This window comes from Carcharhinus amblyrhynchos, chromosome 35 (genome assembly GCF_965287045.1).
Source record: "Carcharhinus amblyrhynchos chromosome 35, sCarAmb.v2.hapA, whole genome shotgun sequence".
Taxonomy (NCBI): Eukaryota; Metazoa; Chordata; class Chondrichthyes; order Carcharhiniformes; family Carcharhinidae; genus Carcharhinus; species Carcharhinus amblyrhynchos.
In genome coordinates this window covers 9,590,294-9,608,447 of record NC_137358.1, presented here as the reverse complement: position 1 = coordinate 9,608,447, position 18,154 = coordinate 9,590,294, and the positions used below count along the sequence as shown (strand labels likewise).

General features: G+C 49.9%; 1 protein-coding gene across 1 annotated transcript in view; it reads right to left on the bottom strand.

Annotated features, from left to right (window-relative positions):
* Window positions 1-16,947, bottom strand: part of LOC145361570 (ras-related C3 botulinum toxin substrate 1-like) — a 66,203-nt gene extending 49,256 nt beyond the window's left edge. The window contains exon 1 of the mRNA XM_080217406.1: window positions 16,806-16,947. Within this exon, the coding sequence (XP_080073532.1) occupies window positions 16,806-16,807 (2 nt within the window). The 5' untranslated portion in view covers window positions 16,808-16,947. The remainder of the gene's footprint in view (window positions 1-16,805) is intronic.
* Between the last annotated feature and the right edge of the window lie 1,207 nt (window positions 16,948-18,154).

Below are 18,154 nucleotides of genomic sequence, written 5' to 3'. Positions count from 1 at the left end.
TATGTGTGCATGTGTGTGTGTGTGCATGTGTTTGACTGTATGTGTGAGTGTGTGTGTGAGTGTGTGTGTGTGTGTGAGTGTGTGTCTGAGTATTTGAGTGTGTGTGACTGTGTGTGTGAATGTGTGTGTGTGAGTGTGCGCATGCGTGAGTGTGTGTGTGTGTGCACGTGTATGTGTGTGAGTGTGAGTGTGAGACTGTGTGAATATGTGTGTGCATGTGTGCACGTGCATTTGTGCATGTGTGTGCATGTGAGTGTGTGTGTTTGAGTGTGTGCATGTGTGTTTGTGTGTGTGTGTATCTCTGGCTAATTGCCTAATTAACATGTAGCTATTAAGATGGCCATGTCAGGTCACAGGGGAGGCAGTGGCACAGTGGTAACATCACTGCACTAGTAACCCAGAGACCCAAGTAAATGCTCTGGGAGACATGGGTTCAAATCCCAGAGGGTGGAATTTAAATTCAATTCGGAAAGCTGGAAATCGAAATGTAGCCTCAGCAAATGGTGACCATGAAGCCACCATTGATTGTTGTTAAAAACCCATCTGGGTCACTAATGTCCCTTTAGAGAAGGAAATCTGCCGTCCTTACCCGGTCTGGCCTACATGTGACTCCAGAGCCACAGCAATGTGGTTGACCCTCAAAGCCCCTCTGGAATAGCCGAGCGAACCTCTCAGTTCCAGGGCAATTAGGGATGAGGGATAAATGCTGGCCAGAAAGAATTGAAAACAGGTAGATTATCAGCCTGTAAATCCTCCCAATACGGGCTGCAAGATTCCTGATCAGCAATACCACAGAAAACAACAGTGAATCGCTGCAGTACTTTGCCAAGCTCAACCGTGGACCAAGGGAAGTTGGCGGCCCAATGGTTAGCACAGCTGCCTCACAGCACCAGGGACCCGGGTTCAATTCCCGGCTTGGGTCACTGTCTGTGTGGAGTTTGCACATTCTCCTTGTGTCTGAGTGGGTTTTCTCAGGATGCTCCAGTTTCCTCCCACAGTCCAAAGGTGTGCAGGTTAGGTGGATTGGCCAGGCTAAATTGCCCCTTAGTGTCCAAAGATGTGTGGGTCAGGTGGATTGGCCATGCTAAATTGCCCCTTGATGTCTAAAGATGTGTAGGTTAGGTGGATTGACCATAACATATTGCCCCTTAGTGTCTAAAGGTGTGCAGGTTAGGTGGATTGACCATAACATATTGCCCCTTGGTGTCTAAAGGTGTGCAGGTTAGGTGGATTGACCATAACATATTGCCCCTTGGTGTCTAAAGGTGTGCAGGTTAGGTGGATTGACCATAACATATTGCCCCTTGGTGTCTAAAGGTGTGCAGGTTAGGTGGATTGACCATAACATATTGCCCCTTGGTGTCTAAAGGTGTGCAGGTTAGGTGGATTGACCATGCTAAATTGCCCCTTAGTGTCAGGGAGACTAGCTAGGGTAAATGCGTGGGATTATGGCGATAGGGCCTGGATGGGATTGTGGTCGGTGCAGACTCGATGGACCGAATGGCCTCCTTCTGGGGTTGTAAGATTCTAAATCCGTGGTTAATGATGGCCTTTGGGGGCCTATAGGAGGGACAACTCCGTGTGTGCGCTCCTTCACAACAGCAGTGGTTCAAGAAGGCAGTTCACCACATCCCACTGGAGGGCAGGTGGGGATGGGCTTAACTGGCCGTTACTCAAATGATTTTGAATACCAGCGCTTTTGGTCAGGCGCATTTAACCAATGACAATAAGTGAGAAAGGCTCCCAGACTGACCTCATCCTATTGAAAGTCCAAACTACCACAGGGAAACAGCAGTGGCCTTGGAAATGAGGAACTGAGAATAAATAAGTACCTCATCAAAACTCATAAAACTACTACTCCTTCAGGGAGAACTGTGCACATTCCTTTGGGGTGGGGGATGGGGGGGTCAGGGGGGAGATTGCGGGGGGCGGTGAGGGCAGTTGGGAGGGGTGGTATTTTCCTGTCTCGCCCACCACGGGAATCGGACTGGGCGGGGGGTTGAGGGCAGGGGTGGGCTATGCAATTGTCCATCAACCTCAGGTGGGATTTCTCAGTTGGGCCGAATGGCCTTTACCCCACGCTCTATACCCTAGTGACAGGACGCTTGTGTTGGAGGATCAGAGGGCAAGTGGAGCTGTCGCACCGGGAGCTTGAGGTCTTACCGTTAGGGGATCTTCCACGTATGGTTTGGTGGTGAGACACGCCACACACACACGCACACAGACGTGCACACGCACGCACGCACGCACACGCGCACACACACGCACACACACACGCACACACACGCACGCACACGCGCACACACACGCACGCACACGCGCACACGCACGCACGCACATGCGCACACACACGCACACACACACGCACACACACGCACACACGCATGCGCGCACACACACACACACACGCACACGCGCACACACACACATGCACGCACACGCGCACACACACGCACGCACACATGTGCATGCGCACACACACACACACGCACACACGATTTCATAGGATCATAGAATTCCGACAGTGCAGAAGGAGGCCATTTGGCCCATCGAGCCTCCGCCGAGAACAATCCCACCCAGGCCCTGTTCTCTATTTGGGTGAGCGCAGCCAGAAAATCCCTCCCCCTGCCCTACCTACAATACAAAGTGCATAAAGAAAGTGGTGATATTGCAAAAAATAAATGTGGGTGGCACGGAGGCACAGTGGTTAGCATTGTTGCCTCACAGCACCGGGGACCCGGGTTCGATTCCCGGTTTGGGTCACTGTCTGTGCGGAGACTACACATTCTCCCTGTGTCTGCGTGGGTTTCCTCTGGGTGCTCTGGTTTCCTCCCACACTCCGAAAGACGTGCTGGTTAGTGTGCATTGACCGTGCTAAATTCTCCCTCAGTGTGACCCGAACAGGTGCCAGGGTGTGGCGACTAGGGGATTTTCACAATAATTTCATTGCAACGTGAATGTAAGCCTACTTGTGATACTAATAAATAAACTTTGAAACTTATTTTCTCTGACACTCCTTATTTTGTTTTGTCTCTCCATGTTCTTCCTTCCAAAACGCATAACCTCACACTTCCCCGCAGTGAACTTTATCTGTCCCCTATCAGCCCACTCCACTAACTTGTCTCTGTTCTTTTGAAATTCTACACTGTCCTCTTCACATTTCATGATGCTTTCGAGTTTGGTAAGAAGTCTCACAACACCAGGTTAAAGCCCAACAGGTCTACTTGGAATCATGAGCTTTCAGAGCACTGCCCCTTCATCGTGTGAGTGATGGAGGGATGATGAGGGAACAGCGCTCCAAAAGCTCGTGATTCCAAATAAACCTGTTGGACTTTGACCTGGTGTTGTGAGACTTCTTACTGGGCCCAATCGAACTCTGGCATCTCCACTTCAAGTTTCGTATCATCAGCAAACTTTAAAACTGTCCTCTGCAGACCAAGATTGAGATCGTTACGATATATCAGGAAAGGTGAGGGTCCCAAGGCCCACCCCTGGGAAAATCCACTGCAAATCTTTAGCCAGTCCAAAACATATCCATTGACCATTAACTGGTTAATCATTAACTGATGCCTATTAACCATGGGCAGAATGGTGGCACAGTGGTTAGCATTGCTGCCTCACAGACCCAGGTTCGATTCCCGCCTTGGGTCACTGTCTGTGTGGAGTCTGCACATTCTCCCCGTGTCTGCGTGGGTGCCCCACCCCCCGGGTGCTCTTACAATCTGAAAGACGCGCTGGTTCGGGTGCACTGGCCGTGCTAAATTCTCCCTCAGTGTGACCCGAACAGGCGCCAGAGTGTGGCAGTTAGGGGATTTTCACAATAACTTCATTGCAGTGTTAGTGTCAGCCTACTTGTGACACAAATCAATAGTTCTGGCGGCTCGGTGGCACAGTGGTCAGAGCCGCTCCCTCACAGCGCCAGGGACCTGGGTTCAATCCTGGCCTCGGGTCACTGCCTGTGCGGAGTCTGCACATTCTCCCCATGTCTGCGTGGGTTTCCTCCGGGCGCTCCGGTTTCCTCCCACAGTCTGAGAGACACGTGCTGGTTAGGTGAATTGGCCGTGTTAAATTTTCTCTTGGGGTCGGAGGGATTAGCATGGTAAATGTGAAGGAATAGGGCCTGGGTGGAATTGTGGACAGTGCAGACACGATGGGCTGAATGGCCTCCTTCTCCACTGTAGGGACTTAATTTATGAAAAAATAAATTAGAAAGTTGTTTGCCAGGGGATAGAGAGAGATCATCGAGATCAGAAAAGAACAGGGTGGTGTTTTTATCTTTAGGAAGGAGAAGGCTCCGAGGTGGTCTGATTGAGGTTAGTAAACGTCTGACTGGATTGAATAGTTTAGATGTGAAGCCCCCTTGTGGGAAATTCCGAAGCCAGAAGCCATAAATAAAGGACCGTTATTCATTAATCAATGGGAGAATGTTATTGAGAAATTCAGAGAGCAGTTTGAATGCAAACCGCCACAGGAAGTGGGCTTGATGTGAATAGCTCAGATGTTTTTGAGAGGAAGTCAGTTAGAAAACACCCGTGATGAACAGGAATTAGGAGGCTGAGGTGAGGCAGCTGCAAACGAGAGGAGATGAGGGTGGAGCATGGCTGAGCTGGGCCGAATGGCCTTTTCCCCACGCTCTATACCCCAGTGACAGGACACTTGTGTTGGAAGATCAGAGGGCATGTGGAGCCCTCACACCGGGGGCTTGAGGCCTTACCGTGGGGGATCTGGCACGCATGGGTTGACGGTGGGACATGCCACACACTCACACACACACACACACACACACACACACACACTCACACGCACACACACACTCACACACACACACACACACACACACACACACACTCACTCACACTCACACACACACTCACACTCACACACTCACACACACACACTCACCCATACACCCACACACACACACACACACACTTACACACACACATACTTATACACTCACACACACTTATACTCACACACGCTCACCCATACACCCACACACACACTTACACACACACATACTTACACACTCACACACACTCACCCATACACTCACACACACACTCACACACTTACACACACACATACTTATACACTCACACACACTCATACTCACACACACTCACCCATACACTCACACACACACTCACACACACACAGACTTACACACACACACACACTTACACACACACACTCATACTCATACACACTCACCCATACACCCACACACACACACTCACAGACTTACACACACACACATACTTATACACTCACACACACTCATACTCGCACACACTCACCCACACACTTACACACACACATACTTACACACTCACACACACACACTCACACACACACATACTAACACACACACACACACTCACTCACACACACACACACACAGATACACAGACACACAAACACTCACATACACACACACACACATACACACACACATGCATGATTTTAAGGATTATAGAATTCCGACAGTGCAGAAGGAGGCCATTTGGCCCATCGAGTCTGCACCGACAACAATCCCACCCAGGTCCTATTCCACAACCCCACATATTTACCCTGTTAATCCCCGTGACACTAAGAGACAATTTAGCATGGCCAATCCATCTAACTTGCACATCTTTGGGACTGTGGGAGGAAACCGGAGCACCCAGAAGAAACCCATGCAGACACGGGGAGAATGTGCAAACTCGACACAGACAGTTTCTCAAGCCAGGAATCGAACCCGAGGCCCTGGGAGGTGGCAATGCTAACCACTGAGCCACCATGCCTGTCCTTGGCGATTTGATCTGCCAAGCTTGATCTGGTGACTTAGCCACAAGCTGGCAAGGCCGCACTATCCCTAGGCGGTTGGGGAAGGATGGCCCCACCTCGGCCGCAGAGCCACAGACCACCTGAGGGAAGCAGTGGTGCAGTGGTATTGTCACTGGAGCAGTAATCCGGAGACCCAGGGTAATGTTCTGGGGAACCGGGTTCGAATCCCCCCACGGCAGATGGTGGAGTTTGCATTCAATAAAAAAAATCTGAAATTAAAAGTCTACTGATGATCATGAAACCATTCTCATAAAAAAACCCATCTGATTCACTAATGTCCTTTAGGGAAGGAAATCTGCCATCCTTACCCGGTCTGGCCTACATGTGACTCCAGACCCACAGCAATGTGGTTGACTCTCAACTGCCCTCTAGGGGCAACAAACACTGGGCCAGCCACCGACACCCCATGTCCCACAAATAAATAAAAAAAGTGTCACAAGTAAGTTTACATTAACACCGCAAAGAAGTTACTGTGAAAATCCCCTGGTTGCCACACTCCGGCGCCTGTTCGGGTACGCTAGGGGAGAATTTAGCACGGCCAATGCACCCTAACCAGCACGTCTTTTGGACTGTGGGAGGAAACCCACACAGACACGGGGAGAACATGCAAACTCCGCTCAGACAGTGACCCAAGGCCGGGATTGAACCCGGGTCTCCTGACGCTGTGAGGCAGCGGTGCTAACCACTGCGCCACCATGCCGCACATTGTGTTAATCCTGAAACGAAGTCAGGCAGTGCCAAGGAGAAATCTGTGCCGCTGGAATGTAAGTCCGGACTGGAGAACATCAACGTTTGTTTATTGAGAATCCCAGGGTAGAACTCTTCGACCTGAATGCCAGCAATCAGTCAGAATCTCCCATTAACCTCCAATGATTTATCCCGTCTGGCCCAGGTAGAGAGGAGATTAATGCCTAAACATTCCTGAGGTCAGTGTGATCTTGGTTTTGCCCAGGGAGCCAACAAAAGGCACTTTCTATCTCCAGAAAGCAGGCACGGAAGTTATAAAAACTGCTGCTTATTTTATTGCATCCTCGGCAGGTACTTACATGTCCAGGTTTAAGGTTCCTGAGCCGTGGAATGTACCCTGGTTGCTGATCCAAGTGGCTCCTTCTCACACGCCACCCGTGAATGTGCCACGCACCTGACGGCATCTGCCCCCATCTTCCATCTCCGTTCCCTCACTGTCTCTGGGTCAAAATTCCAGACCTCCCTCCCTAACAGCACTGTGGGTGTACCTACACTTCATGGACATCGTTCAAGAAGGCGGCCCACCACCACCACCTTCTCAAGGGCCAATTGAAGGATGAGCATCCAATGCTGGGCCCAGCCAGCGATGCCCACACCTGGTTAATGGATAAAATGGAAAATCCTTTCACCTATAGAGCAACATGGTGGCACTGCTGCCTCACGGCGCCAGGGATCCAGTTTGATTACCAGCTTGGGTCACTGTCTATGCAGAGTCTGCATGTTCTCACCATGTCTGCATGGGTTTCCTCTGGTTTCCTCCCACAGTCTGAAAGACATGCTGGTTAGGGTGCATTGGCCGTGCTAAATTCTCCCTCAGTGTACCCGAACAGTTGTTGGAGTATGTGTGTGTGTGTGAGTGTGTGTGAGAGTGCGTGAGCGAGCGTGAGTGTGTGCGAGAGTGTGTGAGTGCACGCGTGTGTGTAGTGCACACGTGTGTGTGTAGTGCGTGCAAGTGGGTGTGTGAGTGCGCGCGAGTAGGTGTGAGAGTGTGTGAGTGTGCGAGAGTGTGTGTGAGAGTGTGTCAGTGCACGTGAGTGTGTGTGAGAGTGTGTGAGTACGCGCGAGTGTGTGTGAGAGTGTGTGAGTGCGTGCAAGTGTGTGTGAGAGTGTGTGAGTACGCGCGAGTGTGTGTGAGAGTGTGTGAGTGCACGCGAGTGTGTGTGAGAGTGTGACTGTGCGCGAGTGTGTGAGTGCACGCAAGTCTGCGTGAGTGCACGCAGGTGTGTGTGAGAGTGTGTGAGCGCATGCAAGTGTGTGTGAGAGTGTGTGAGTGTGCGCGAGTGTGTGAGTGCACACAAGTGTGTGTGAGTGCACACAAGTGTGTGTGAGAGTGTGTGAGTGCATGCAAGTGTGTGTGAGAGTGTGTGAGTGTGCGTGAGTGTGTGTGAGTGCACACAAGTGTGTGTGAGTGCATGCAAGTGTGTGTGAGAGTGTGTGAGTGCACGCGAATGTGTGTGAGAGTGTGTGAGTGCACGCAAGTGTGTGTGAGAGTGTGTGAGTGCACGCGAATGTATGTGAGAGTGTGTGAGTGCACGCAAGTGTGTGTGAGTGCACAAGAAAGTATGTGAGAGTGTGTGAGTGCGCGCGAGTGTGTGTGAGAGTGTGTGAGTGCGCGCGAGTGTGTGTGAGAGTGTGTGAGTGCGCGCGAGTGTGTGTGAGAGTGTGTGAGTGCACGCGAATGTGTGTGAGAGTGTGTGAGTGCGCGCGAGTGTGTGTGAGAGTGTGTGAGTGCACGCGAATGTGTGTGAGAGTGTGTGAGTGCACGCAAGTGTGTGTGAGTGCACATGAAAGTATGTGAGAGTGTGTGAGTGTGCGTGAGTGTGTGAGTGCACACGAGTGTGTGTGAGTGCACATGAAAGTATGTGAGAGTGTGTGAGTGCGCGCGAGTGTGTGAGTGCGCGCGAGTGTGTGCGTGTGTGAGTGCGTGCGAGTGTGTGTGAGTGTGTGAGTGCACACGAGTGTGTGTGAGAGTGTGTGAGTGCGCGCGAGTGTGTGTGAGAGTGTGTAAGTGCACGCGAGTGTGTGAGAGTGTGTGAGTGCACGCGGGTGTGTGAGAGTGTGTGAGTGCACACGAGTGTGTGTGAGTGCACATGAGAGTTATGTGAGAGTGTGTGAGTGCACGCGAGTGTGTGTGAGAATGTGTGTGAGAGTGTGAGTGCACGCGGGTGTGTGAGAGTGTGTGAGTGCACACGAGTGTGTGTGAGTGCACATGAGAGTATGTGAGAGTGTGTGAGTGCACGCGAGTGTGTGTGAGAGTGTGTGAGTGCATGTGAGTGTGTGTGAGAATGTGTGTGAGAGTGTGAGTGCACGCGGGTGTGTGAGAGTGTGTGAGTGCACACGAGTGTGTGTGAGTGCACATGAGAGTATGTGAGAATGTGTGAGTGCATGCGAGTGTGTGTGAGAGTGTGTGAGTGCACACGAGTGTGTGTGAGTGCACATGAGAGTATGTGAGAGTGTGTCAGTGCATGCGAGTATGTGTGAGAATGTGTGTGAGAGTGTGTGTGTGAGTGAGTAAATATTTAAAAACACATTTCAATAAGATTTTTCAGTGAGACCACCTCTATTGATAGTGAGAAATTGCAGCTTCCCTGGGGCCGGATAAAAGAATTAAATCATTTTCATTGTAAATACTGTGACAAGATGCAGAGTCTCTGTTCTGCCCAGGAACTGCCTCCGGAATGTGTTGCTCTCTCCGTGGGAATCAAGCCTTGTATTTCTGGGCTGTCAACAAATGGTCTGGCAAACCCCCTCAGTCAGGCAGCCGCACACTCTCAGCCGATTTCTGATACCCTGACACACTCACACACTCTCACATTGGGACACAATGCTCTCTCACCATATCCCAACATTACAATTGCACCCCCCCCCACCACCTCCCCCACTATGATCCGCTGCTGACTGCAGTTGGTCAAGTCACAGGTTTAGGGATGGCAGAGTGGCATAGTGGGTTAGCACTGCAGCCTCACAGCACCAGGGACCCGGGTTCGATTCCCAGCTCAGGTCACTGTCTGTGCAGAGTCTGCATGTTGTCCCCGTGTCTGCATGGATTTCCTCCGGGTGCTCCAGTCTCCTCCCACAGTTGAAAGGTTTGGTGGATTGGCCATGCTAAATTGCCCCTTAGTGTCCAAAGATGTGTAGGTTAGGTGGATTGGCCATGCTAAATTGCCCCTTAGTGTCCAAAGATGTGTAGGTTAGGGGGATTGGTCATGCTAAATTGCCTCTTAGTGTCCAAAGGTATGCAGCTTAGATGGATTGGTCATGCTAAATTGCCCCTTAGTGTCCAAAGATGTGCAGGTTAGGGTGGATTGGCCATGCTAAATTGCCCCTTAGTGTCCAAAGATGTGCAGGTTAGGGTGGATTGGCCATGCTAAATTGCCCCTTAGTGTCCAAAGATGTGCAGGTTAGGTGGATTGGCCATGCTAAATTGGCCCTTAGCGTCCAAAGATGTGTAGGTTAGGGGGATTGGTCATGCTAAATTGCCTCTTAGTGTCCAAAGGTATGCAGCTTAGATGGATTGGCCATGCTAAATTGCCCTTAGTGTCCAAAGATGTGCAGGTTAAGTAGATTGGCCGTGCAAAATTACCCCTTAGTGTCCAAAGATGTGTAGGTTAGGTGGATTGGCCATGCTAAATTGCCCCTTAGTGTCCAAAGATAAAATCATAGAATCCCGACAGTGCAGAAGGAGACCATTTGACCCATCAAGCCTGTACAGACAATAACCCCACCCAAACTGTCCCCGTGATCCCACATGTGCAGGTTATGTGGATTGGCCATGCTAAAACATGTGGAGTTATGGGGATAGGGTGGAAGGGATGGACCTGTCTTTCAGGGAGTCGGCACAGACTTAATGGGCTGAATGGCCTCTTTCAGCACTGTGGGGGATTCTGTGACTCTCTGATTCTGTCATTACCAATTCCCAAATGTCTCTTATGACTCATTCAGCTTGGAATTCCCGTTAAGGATTGGCAATCACTTGCTGTGTAGGACTCTTGCCTCAGAGTCAATAGGTTGTTTGGTTAAGTCCTACTTCAAAGACTCGAGCAATAAATTTCGGCTAAGTTTATCAGAAGTGCCGTCTCTCGTATGAGACCTTGAACAAAGATCCTGCTTGGAAAGATTCGAGGTTCCGTAGCACTGTTGCTGAAGAGAGATGGAGAGTCCTGCCTGGTGCCTGGGATAAATGCATCTTCCTTACCGAACATCTCCCAAGACAGATCATCTGATCTTTTTTTTAACACTACTGTTGGTGGGATCTTGCTGTGTACCTATTATTTGCTGCAATTCCGACAGTGACTCCACTTCAGAAAGCAGCCTTTCTGGTTGTATCACGGATTGGTCTGGGCTCCTGCTCTGCCCAAGACCCAAACTACAAAGGCTCGTGTACGTAGCCCAGTCCATCAGGCAAAGCAGCCTCCCATCCATTGACCCCGTCTAGACTTCCCGCTGCCTCAGGAAAAGCAGCCAGCGTAATCAACGACCCCACACAGCCCGGACATTCTCTCTTCCACCTTCTTCCGTCAGGAAAAAGATACAAAAGGCTGAGGTCACGTACCGACCGACTCAAGAACAGCTTCTTCCCTGCTGCCATCAGACTTTTGAATGGACCTACCTCGCATTAAGTTGATCTTTCTCTGCACCCAAGCTGTGATTGTAACACTACATTCGGCACTCTCTCCTTTCCTTCTCTATGAATGGTATGCTCTGCCTGTATAGTGCGCAAAACACAATAATTTTCACTGTATCCCAATACACGTGACAATAATAAATCAAATCAAAATCATTGGCTGTATTGAGGGGAGGCGGGAAAAGGCCGTTGAGGCCATATCAGAGCAGGCCTAGTCGTATTGAGTGAGTCATAGAATCCCTACGGTACAGAAGAAGGCCATTCGGCCCATTGAATCTGCACTAATAACAATCCCACCCAGACCTTATTCCCATAACACCACATACTTATCCTGACACTAAGGCGCAATTTAGCACGGCCACTCAATCTAATCCGCACATCTTTGGGCTATGGGAGGAAACCGGAGCACCCAGAGGAAACCCACGCAGACACGGGGAGAACGTGCAGGTCCCACACAGGCAGTGACTCAAACCGGGAATCGAACCCGGGTCCCTGGCGCTGTGGGGCAGCAGTGCTAACCACTGTGCCACCGTGCAGTGACTCTAAGAGTCTGACAGCAATAAAATTGTTAAAAGCCTACAGTACAGGAGGAGGCCATTCAGCCCATCAAGCCTATACCACACTCTATTCCCATAACCACGTGTGTTTAGCCTACTAATCCCCCTTTCACTAAGGGGCGATTTAGAATAGCCAATCCACTTAACCAGTGCGTCCTTCAGACTGTGGGAAGAAATGGGAGGAAACCCACGCAGACACGGGGAGAACGTACAAATTCTACACAGGCTGTGACCCAAGGCCGGGAATTGAACCCGGGCCCTTGGTGCTGTGAGGCAGCAGTGCTCACCACTGTGCCAACTTGGCGCCCCCAACAGATGTGGGATAACTTGGTCCTTTGTCCTGAGCATGAGGGTGGAATAGGCTCGACGGGCCGAATGGCCTACTCCTGTTTGTATGTCGGTGCGTAAAGCAGTTGGAGACTTCCTGAGGTGTTGAGGCAAGTCAAGTTCTATTTGCCTTTCAGACAATTACATTCCTCGCTTGCCCGTTACGCGGGGGTGCGGACGGTTGAATAGGTTTAAGTCATCATGCTGACACTCATTTGCCTAACTTATTCATGTGTGTGGGCGATGGCTAATTTACCCACAGCCTCCGGAGCTGCGAACACTCCGAACATTGTACGTGTCCCCCCTCCCCGGTCATTGTCTCTCTGCCAGACACATTGTCACAAGAACATGAGGCTGCATTAAAAATACATTTCGTTCTACACACAGCTGGTTGCTGTGAGAAAAAGCAGTGTAAGCAAATTCAATCGTAACTTCAAACAGAAAACTGGGTAGAATCTTGAAGAGGGAAGAATCGCGGTGGGTAATAGTGAAGGAGCTGAGGAGTGGGACTACAAGGATGGTTAGCACTGCTGCCTCACAGCGCCAGGGACCCAGGTTCGATTCCCGGCTTGGGTCACTGTCTGTGTGGAGTTTGCACATTCTCCCCGTGTCTGCGTGGGTTTCCTCCTGTTTCTTCCCACAGCCCAAAGATGTGCTGCTTAGGTGCATTGACCGTGCTAAATTGACACTAGTGTCAGGGGGATGAACAGGGTAAATATGTGGTGTTACGGGAAGAGGGTCTGGGTGGGATTGTTGTCGGTACAGACTCGATGGGCCAAATGGCCTCCTTTTGCACTGTAGGGGGGGGTTCTATTGTTGCCAGACTCCAAGAATCACAGCATGGCAGTCCAGTTGTAAGTACTGCTGCCTCACAGAGCCAGGGACCCGGGTTCAATTCCCGGATTGGGTCACTGTCTGTGCCGAGTCTGCACATTCTCCCCATGTCTCTGTGGGTTTCTTCTGAATGCTCCTGTTTCCTCCCACAGTCCAAAGATGTGCGGGTTAGATGATAAAAGCAAACGTTAGAATCTTGACAAAGGGTCATCTGGACTCGAAGCGTTTGATCTTTTATTTCCTTACAAATGCTACCAGACCTGCTGAGATTTTCCAGCGTTTTCCCTCTTTGGGTGCAGGTTAGGTGCATTGGCCATGCTAAATTCTCCCTCAGTGTACCCAACAAAACACTGGAGTGCGGCAACTAGGGGGTTTTCAAGTAACTTCATTGCAGTGTTAATGTATGTCAACTTGTGACACTAATAAACTAAACTGCATAACTCTACCAAACTAGGCATGCTGGGTTGAATGGTCTCAGGATGTGACGTACCTGAAATTATTGGCTGGAATTCTCAGGCTTCGCTTGCTGGGATTCACCTAACCTGCACATCTTTGGATACTAAGGGGCAATTTAGCATGGCCAATCCACCTAACCTGCACATCTTTGGACACTAAGGGACAATTTAGCATGGCCAATCCACCTAACCCGCACATCTTTGGACACTAAGGGGCAATTTAGAATCATAGAATTCTTCCTATGAAGGAGACTATTTGGCCCATCGTGTCTGCACCAACCACAACCCCACTAAGGCTTTATCCCTACAACCCCATGCATTTACCCTCGCTTGTCCCCCTGACACTAAGGGGCAATTTAGCATGATCAATCCACCCTAACCAGCACGTCTTTGGACTGTGGGAGATAACCGGAGCACCCGGAGGAAACTCACGGGGAGAATGTGCAAACTCCACACTGACAGTCACCCGAGGCTGGAATCGAACCCGGGTCCCTGGTGCTGTGAGGCAGCAGCGCTAACCACTGTGGCGCCATGCCGGGAGCGGGGAGAATATGTAGGAAGGAACACTTCTTGTACCAATAAGATAAGAAGACTGAGAATAAAAGAAGTGCATTCCTGAATAAATGATCTAGATTAGACAAACTCATTCCACTACTTACATCCCATACATGTAATTATATTGTTTCCAATGTGTGATTGAGAGTCTATCTGCTCCTAACAGTTAGTGGAAAGCTGTTTTGCCAAGACTGATAATATTTATTTATACTTGTGTAACCATTTAGAGAGCTCTAAAACAAAAAGACGAAAGCCATGTGAATTTAAAAAAAGGAATGAGATAAGGGTCTCCAAGTCCTTTACTTCACATAATCCTGAGATCCTGGTTATAGACAGGGTTTTTTTTAATTCATTTGTGGGACATGGGCATAGCTGGTTGGCACAGCATTTATTGCCCATCCCTAATCTCTCAAGGGCAGTTGAGAGTCAACCACATTGGCTGTGGCTCTGGAGTCACATATAGGCCAGACTGGGTAAGGACGGCAGACTTCCTTCCCTAAAGGGACATTAGTGAACAAGATGGGTTTTTCCGACAATGGTTTCATCCGAAGATTCTTAATTCCAGATTTTTTTTATTGAATTCAAATTCCACCGTCTGCCGTGGCGGGATTCGAATCTGAATCCCCAGAATCATAGAAACTCTACAGTGCAGAAGGAGGCCCATCGAGTCTGTACCGAACACAATTCCACCTAGGCCCTATCCCCATAACCCCACATCTTTATCCTGTTAATCCTTTTGGTAGTAAGGATCAATTTAGCACTGCCAATCCATCTAACCCGCGCATCTTTCGGACTGTGGGAGGAAACCGGAGTGTCTGGAGGGAACCCATGCAGACACAGGGAGAATGTGCAAACTCCACACAGACAGTGACCTGAGCTGGGAATCGAACCCAGGTCCCCGGCGCTGTGAGGCAGCAATGCTAACCGCTGTGCCACTGCCTTCCCGAGGGTAAATAGAGAGAATCTGTTCCCTCTCAGGAGAGCGTCGAGAACCAGAGGGCACAGATTCCGAACGAAGGGGAAAAGGAGTAGAAGTGATGTGAGGAAACATTTATTTACCCAGAGGACGATTGGAGTCTGGAATGTGAGAGATGGGGGAGGCAGGTTCGATCGAGGTATTCGAAAGGGAATTAGATTATTACCTGAAAAGAGAATGTGCGAGGTTCTGGGGGATAAGACTCGGCAGCACTTAATAGAGAGCCAGTGTGGACTCGATGGGCCGAATGCCCTCCTTCTACACTGTAAAGATCCCGTGCTAATGAGCTGTCACTACAACAGGCATCTTATGGCTGTTTGTATCCCTCACCCTTCTGAGATAGAAAGTTGTGAGCTCTGGCTCACAACTCAGATCTCTGGCATCCAGAGCGCAAAATGTGGGCACCCAACTCAGTGCGGTACTGAGGGAGTGCCACACTGCCTTTCAGACTTTAGACTGGTGTCCTGTCTGCCTTCTCAGGTGGGATTCCAAAATCCCATGGCAAGGGATCCCAGAGTGGGTGAAGGGCCACCAACACCTCTACTTTCTCAGAAGACTAGGGAAATTTGGCATGTCCGCTACGACTCAACAACTTTTATAGATGCGCCATAGAAAGCATCCTTTCCGGATGTATCACAGCTTGGTATGGTCTCCTGCTCTGCCCCAAGACCACAAGAAACTACAAAGGGCTGTGAATGTAACCCAATCCATCACGCAAACCAGCCTCCCATCACTTGACTCTGTCTACACTTCCTGCTGCTTCGGAAAAGCAGCCAACATAATTAAGGACCCCACACACCCCATTCATTCTCTCTTCCACCTTCTTCTGTCGGGAAAAAGATACAAAAGTCTGAGGTCACATCCCAACTGACTCAAGAACAGCTTCTTCCCTGCCTCCATCAGACTTTTGAATGGTCCTACCTCGCATTAAGTTGAACTTTCTCTACACCCGAGCTATGACGGTAACACTACATTCTGCACTCTCTCCTTTCCTTCTCTATGAACGGTATACTTTGTCTGTATAGCGCGCAAGAAACAATACTTTTCACTGTATTGAAATACATGAGACAATAATAAATCAAATCAAATTATCTTCAAGAAGAAGAGGGGAGTTCTCCCAAGCATTCTGGCAATTGTTCATCCCTTCAACCAGCACTCTATCAACTGGTCATTATCGCCTGTTGCTTGTGGGAGCTTGCTGTGCATATGATGACTGCTCCCAGTGGTTAGCACTGCTGCCTCACAGCGCCAGGGACCCAGGTTCAAGTCCAGCCTCGGGTCACTGTCTGTGCAGAGTCTGCATGTTGTCCCCATCTCTGCGTAGGTTTCCTCCCACAGTCCGAAAAGACGTGCTGGTTAGTTGCTAAACTTTCCCTCAGTGTAACCTGAACAGGTGCCAGAGTGTGACGACTGGGGGGATTTTTACAGTAACTTCATTGCAGTGTTAATGTAAGCCAATAACAAATAAACTTTAAACTAGTAACCCAGAGACCCAGGGAAACGTTCTGGGGACCTGGGTTCAAATCCCGCCACGGCAACTGGCGATAAATAAATTCAATTTTAAAAATCTGGCATTAAGAACCGGCTGATGGCCATGGTCGATTGTCGGAAAAATCTGGTTCCCTAATATTCCTTTAGGGAAGGAAATCTGCCTTCTTCACCCGGTCTGGCCTACATGTGACTCCAGAGCCACAGCGACGTGGTGGACTCTGAAATGGCTGGGCGAGACACTCAGTCCAAGGGGCAATTAGGGATGGGCAATAAATGTTGGCTTTGCCAGAGACGCCCACATCCCACGAATGAACAAAAAAAAGTTCCATTCTTCTGAGTGCAATTCCCCCTCCCGGCTGCCTCCCCCCATCCCCCTCCAACTCCCCCCCCCCCTCCCTCCCCACCCTTACATTTCTCCGCATGCTTTCTCCTGAAGCAGAATGCATTCCCACAGTCCACACAGCCTTTTATCTCGATGGGTTCCAGCTGTCGAACATGCGATGTGCAGGCCCTGACTTCCAGAGTAAACTGTTTAGAGATTCCCTGGGCAAATATCATGATGTGGGTATGCCGGCGTTGGACTGGCGTAAACACAGTAAAAAGTCTGACAACACCAGGTTTTAGGTTGGACCAAATAGGTTGGACTAAAACCTGGTGTTGTCAGACTTTTTACAAATATCATTAAACAGGGCAATCGGATACATCTCACGCTGCACCTCGACACCCTTCACCTCCAATCCCGAAAAGTGTCGACGGCCCAGTGCCGTGCGGGAAGCTTCTAGAAGGCTCGCAGCGCTTATTTTTTCCGAATGGATAGTTTTGACTCTGTGTCGAGCTCCTTTCCACACGGCTGCCAGGGTTCAGTGTTACTTCACAGGGTGAAGAAATATGCGGAAGGTGAGAGGGGAGGTTAAAGGTTAAAGGTCAGGGCCTCCACGAGCAAGCCTCTAGCTGACCGATAGCCTCTCGTCTGATAAAGACAAGAGTCCCGCATGCCTTTCTCACCATCCTACTTACAGGCCTTTCCGTCTGGGACAAACAGGCCAAGGCCCCTTTATTCCACAGAACTTCCGAGCGTCGCGGCATTCATTGAATACTTTCTTGTCAAATTAGTCCTTTAAAAACAAAGAACAAAGAACAGCACAGCACAGGAAACAGGCCCTTCGGCCCTCCAAGCCTGCACCGCTCATTGGCCCAACTAGACCATTCGTTTGTATTCCTCCATTCCCAGTCTTAAACAATCCCAGCCTGTCCGCCTCCACCACCCTACTTGGCAGTGCATTCCAGACCCCACCACCCTCTGCGTAAAAAACGTCCCTCTGATATCTGAGTTATGCCTCGCCCCTCTCACCTTGAGCCCGTGACCCCTCGTCACCTCCGACCTGGGAAGAAGCTTCCCACTGTTCACCCTATCTATACCCTTCATAATTTTGTACAGCTCTATTAGGTCTCCCCTCATTCCCCGCCTTTCCAGGGAGAACAGCCCCAGTTCACCCAGTCTCTCCTCATGTGGGTAAAAACCCCACATTTTCCATCTGCCACTTACCTGCCCATTTGACCGTCTTGTCTATATCTTAGAATCATAGTCATGGAAACCTTACAGTACAGAAGGAGGCCATTTGGCCCATCGAGTCTGCACTGACAACAATCCAACCCAGGCCCTATCCCCAGAACCCCCCATATTCACCCCATTAATCCCCATAAACTAAGCATCCTGGGACACTAAGGGGCAATTTAGCTTGGCCAATCAACCTAACAT